This window comes from Seriola lalandi, unplaced genomic scaffold (genome assembly GCF_002814215.2).
Source record: "Seriola lalandi dorsalis isolate HSWRI2012SDOR001 ecotype SW California unplaced genomic scaffold, Sedor1 jcf7180002054615, whole genome shotgun sequence".
In the NCBI taxonomy this organism is placed as follows: Eukaryota; Metazoa; Chordata; class Actinopteri; order Carangiformes; family Carangidae; genus Seriola; species Seriola lalandi.
The window spans coordinates 87,802-92,801 of record NW_019525168.1 but is presented as its reverse complement, the minus strand read 5'-3'; the positions used below and the strand labels follow the sequence as shown (position 1 = coordinate 92,801).

At 39.3% G+C, this 5,000-nt stretch overlaps 2 protein-coding genes and 1 non-coding gene across 3 annotated transcripts in view; all 3 read left to right on the top strand.

Annotated features, from left to right (window-relative positions):
• The window catches only part of prkar2aa (protein kinase, cAMP-dependent, regulatory, type II, alpha A), a 42,686-nt gene extending 42,415 nt beyond the window's left edge, over window positions 1–271 (top strand). The window contains exon 11 of the mRNA XM_023419994.2: window positions 1–271. This exon is cut by the window's left edge and continues 982 nt beyond it. The gene's annotated coding sequence lies outside the window, so the exon portion shown is untranslated.
• A 1,029-nt stretch (window positions 272–1,300) lies between these two features.
• The window catches only part of naa80 (N-alpha-acetyltransferase 80, NatH catalytic subunit), a gene marked incomplete at its 3' end in the record, with an annotated part of 7,926 nt that continues 4,226 nt past the window's right edge, over window positions 1,301–5,000 (top strand). Inside the window, exon 1 of the mRNA XM_023419984.2 lies at window positions 1,301–1,486. Within this exon, the coding sequence (XP_023275752.1) occupies window positions 1,485–1,486 (2 nt within the window). The remainder of the gene's footprint in view (window positions 1,487–5,000) is intronic.
• On the top strand, window positions 3,733–3,848 carry LOC111665116 (U5 spliceosomal RNA). Its single transcript, XR_002761474.1, has one exon. It is a non-coding gene; the product is annotated as a U5 spliceosomal RNA (small nuclear RNA).

Sequence of the window (5,000 nt, the reverse complement as noted above, 5' to 3'; positions counted from 1 at the left end):
TAACAACCCTACGTTTTCTGGGCCATTGTTATTCTGTCATTGACGCCACACTTCATTGTATTGAATTAATTATTAATGTATTGTTATTATATATTCATTTATTATTTTTGTTTTGCTTTGACCAATCCTGATAAATTTACCATCCATCTCTGACAAAATGTAAAAACAGAAAAAATTCTAATAAAAACAATAGTGCTTATTTCTCCTTGATTATCCTTGAATGAGTTGTCCTGGATAAAAAACTGAAAAAATAAAGCAAACATTTTGTTAAGTTTGTCTCTTTGTTGCATCTTTACTCAAACTCAGTGAAAAGTGTTTGTGATGTGTTGCAGTTTCAGACGGCAGCAGATTCACAACCTGACGAACCTTCAATCTGAAACACACAGCGAGGGTCACAGACTGTGTCTCTCCAAGACTTACAGGAACTCATTCACGTCTCTATATCCTCCAGGGCTGATGACTGCAGCCTGGAGTTCAAACTAAACAGGCTGAAATGTCTTTCAGCCACTGTGCTGCCCCCTGCTGGAACCTGCTGCCCCCTGCTGTCCCATGCTTTTAATGGATCAAATCAAATCTGGCTTTAACTGGCTCTGTCTCCTCTGCCTTCATTAAATCTTTTAATCTTTGCACTTTAATGATATTATCTATTTTGTAATCAGTGTTTTTATACTGTTTTCTTATGCTTTTTACTTTTTATGCCTCTTTTATCTCTGTTAAGCTCATTGAATGACCTCAGTGTCTGATGTGCTGTACAAATACATTTGCCTAAAATTGTAACACAACAGCTGTTCAGAAACTAACAGTATCTGTTCAGTTTGGTGAAGGACGTGGGTCGACTGTTGATTCAGCTCGTGTCAGAGGCAGGAACTGGAACTGTCCTGTTCACTTTCTCAGTCTGAAATGATGAAAAGGAAAGAGAAACACCAACACTGAAAACTCCAGGAGAATTTTAATGATGCAACATTTTGATCACTTGTTTGATTTTTGTTTCAGTTTTTAAAAATTGTTTTTATGCCTTTTTAAGAAACTGGTAGAAACTTTGAAGGTAAAAATGTTGCATTGTATAAAGTTTGTGCACACTGCCTGTTGTTGAGACCTTTCCTCAGATGCATTTAATTAATTTATCAGGGTTTAATTACCACACAGTGCAGATTACAGTATTTAATTCTATTTGTATTCTATAATTATTTTACTGTGCCAAACGGTGGTAGAATTGCATTTATTGTTCGTGTCGTACACCCTCCATCCACAGGGAGGCGCTCACACCCGCCCGCTCCAACGAGAGGATCCACAACAACTCGTCCGCTCACAGAGGAGGCTGTTCTCGGAGTTAGCAGCTGATCTGGGAGCAGATTTGATTGACGGTCATCAGCTGTTGTATTCCCGCGTTATCGGGATTAAGGCCGACCTCAGATCAGCTGTCAGTCAAATACAGGATCTCAGAGGAGCACGAGCACCGGAGACGAACCGCGGGACAAACCATCATGTAGGTACCGGGTCAGGGTGAGAGAGCTGTGGGTTTATGTTCTCTAATGATCAGTCAAGTTACGGTTCTTCATATTAACCAGCGTCCTGCTCTGTATGTACTGCTAAAGCTAACAGGAAGCTAACGAGCTAGCTGCTAGCATGTAGCCCCGACTCCCCGCTGTCACGTTAGCAGTTTTACCTTAAATGGAAATAGAAGAAGAAGAGGAGGGCGAAGAGTTATTAACAGTTAGTCTCTTTGTGTGTTCTTGTGTTAAACGGAGAAGAAGAATGACAGTCAGTACTCCAGTGAAAGGACAAATAATACTAAATTAAAATCCTCCATTACAAGTAAAAGCCTGCAGCAGTGATCACGGTTTAATACACAAATATGTTTTTATTACTGAGAGTGTTGCAGCGTGCTAACTCTCATAGATAGATAGATAGATAGATAGATAGATAGATAGATAGATAGTATGCTTTATTAATCCCAGATAGCTACTTCACATAATCACAAAAACAATTAAGTGGGTAACAAACTAAACATTAGATAGGCTGAACATAAATATAATTCAAATATATATAGCTTTATCTATATCTATATATAGAGATATAGATATATATAAAGAGTGAAGATACACCAATAATATACTATATTCTGAATAAAACTTTACAATGGAAGTAATTTACTATAATACACTGGACATTAGTGCAAGTCAGGTGGAGATGAAAAAACTTGAAATATCAGATTAATGTGATATATAACATGCAGTGTAGGGCCCAAAGTACAAGCTGTTTCTTTGTAAGAGATCACAAACTAACACAGTTGTAAATCACTGGTTTAATCTCGTATCGTGTATTGTGGTGTACTGTACTTAAATATCAGTAACTGCAGCTGTCACATGAATGAAGTGGAGTAAAAACTGCAGTATTTCTCTGTGATTTGCAGTGTGGTAGAGGTATAAAGTACCGTACTTTAGTAAATACTCACTTTCCATTTCTGTCAGTGATGCACTTTCTTGCTCTGAGATTAAGGATCTACATGACATGAGGTCTCACTTGAGTTGTAGTTGTATTTTTGACATAAATATTTAAATGTAGTTTTTAACCATACATCTATATATAGTATATGGGTTATACCTGAACGCTCGTGGCTGCTGCCTGTTTCTCTGACAGGACAGTCATTATTACTGCTACTTACAGCAAGGGTCCTGAACCAGGATTTACCAACATTTATACTGGAGCTGTGAGGTGGCTTATTCCTCAAGACTGAGGCAGCAAGATTATTTAATGTAGGCATATTAAAGTTAATGTGGCTTAATGTGGAATCTGTCCTCACCTCCACCATGATTATATTTTACTGCCCACACACCTTTGTTTCTTTACTCTAAAAGTTTTCAGGTAAATGGCCAGTGAAGAGAATCTAGTCACGTGACAGTATGTGAATAACTTCTGGGAGAGACGCTGCAAAGAGCAAAACTAATGACTGACCGGAAGTCCGACCCGGGAAATAACTCTACACCGCTGTGTGTGAGGTGGAATATGGACCATAAACATTTATGTTGTCGCACACAGCCAGAGGTTTACGTGAAGTAGCTTCTTAGTTAAAAAAAAAAAAAGAAGCTCTCGCCGTTTTCACATTGCGCATGCGCGAAAAGGAACCGACTACAGGAAATGTTTTAACCGAGTGAAAGGTTTTAAATCCAGAAGAAACGTCACTAGGTCGAAAGAAAGCGCGCCATGTTGACAGTTATAAGATTATGGCTCAATTAAAAACATTAGCTCGAAGCTATTTTAGCCCAGGTGGCTTGATTAATTTAATCTTTACATTTCGTTCTGCGCATGCGCACAGTTTGAAGTGGAAAGGGTACAAATACAAGTTTCTCTGGACGGCGAAACATTTCACAGTATCGATTTGGTCAATCGTCACTTAATCACCAGTTTCTGCGTTTATCGACAAGAAACACGAGTTTGTACAGGAGTTTAAGGACGGTGTTCTAACAGAAGAGGCGTGGTCGCGTTCACCATGTTCCCACAATGCATAGCGGTGGTGCAGCGATTATTGTAAATGTTAAACTCTTTATATTTACACTTTAGTGAAAACGACGAGGTGTGTGTGTGTGTGTGTGTTTACCGGACAACATAAGCTTTTATATTTCTGATAAATACGGAATTTCAGTTTTTTATTCTTCACGTCTGTTCATGAACCCTAACAGAGAAGGCTGATGCGGAGAATGGCTTCCCTGACTTCACACCGTCTTCTTCAGTACACTCTTGTTTCTCTTCAGATCGTATAAATCTTTCGCCTTTTACTAAAGATTTCCGTGGAGAGGAACAATAAGAGTTTCATCCAATTTTTTGATGCCCTGCTTCACTGCGGGGCTTCCTCTCTTGTCGAATAATAAGCTAATATTGTACTCTGGTAAAATGTCCAATGGGATACATGCATGTGTCATTTGACGTCATTCTGACGTCCCCGTGAAGGTTGTGTTACTTATATTACTAAACGAAAAACTTTTCAGGTTTACTTCTTCAGAATTGATCACTTAAACTAGATAGTAATAAAAATAATTATAAGGATAAAGATTATTAGTAAAGCATCTTTCATACAAAGAAAGCACCTGCACTAAGTGCTTCACATGCAAAGACATCAGATGAACATAAAACAAAAAAACCCCATTAATGTGAAACGAGATGGAATAATAATAAAACGATAGATAAAAATGAAGATGCTCCTCTGATATCTCTGATCTCTACAGGTCGTGTGCTCCATAGTTTCAGCTGCATTAAAGTCGGAGGCTTCACACTGATCTTTACTAATGAGACGCAGCGCGGCTCCTTTGGTGGGTTCAACAGACCCAGGATAACGTTTAGGTATCTGGCCTGACTGAACCTGAACATTGACGTCCTGATAACCTGTACCACGAAGCAGGTTATCACCAAGCTCAGTTAAGCCCGGGTTCACCTGTGCGGCTACGAGCGCCTTCATGTGAAAGAGGCAGAGTTGTTCATTATAAGCAGCGTCGTCACAACCACAAATGAAGTTTTAATATGATACAAGAGAAACACTGACACCTGCTGGCGAGTTCGGTTACAGCAATGTCCAACAGTGATATTCAACAAGGTGAAATGTAACAATATGATCACATGACTGGAACAAAAAAATATCATTCCCACGTCTAAATATCATTTCTGTCAGACTAAAGATATATTGTAAATAAGAGCATGAATTATCATCACGTTTGATTATTTTCTCTCTTCAGACAGATGATGAACAAACTGTTGATGTGTTAATGTCAGACTGTTTCTGCTGCAGAGAGGAGAGAGAGAAAAGAGGAGAGGAAGAGGAGGAGAGGAAGAGGAGGAGAGAGAAAAGAGGAGAGGAAGAGGAGGAGAGGAAGAGGAGGAGAGAGAGAAAAGAGGAGGATAGGAAGAGGAGGAGAGGAAGAGGAGGAGAGAGAAAAGAGGAGGAGAGGAAGAGGAGGAGAGGAAGAGGAGGAGAGAGAGAAAAGAGGAGGAGAGGAAGAGGAGGAGAG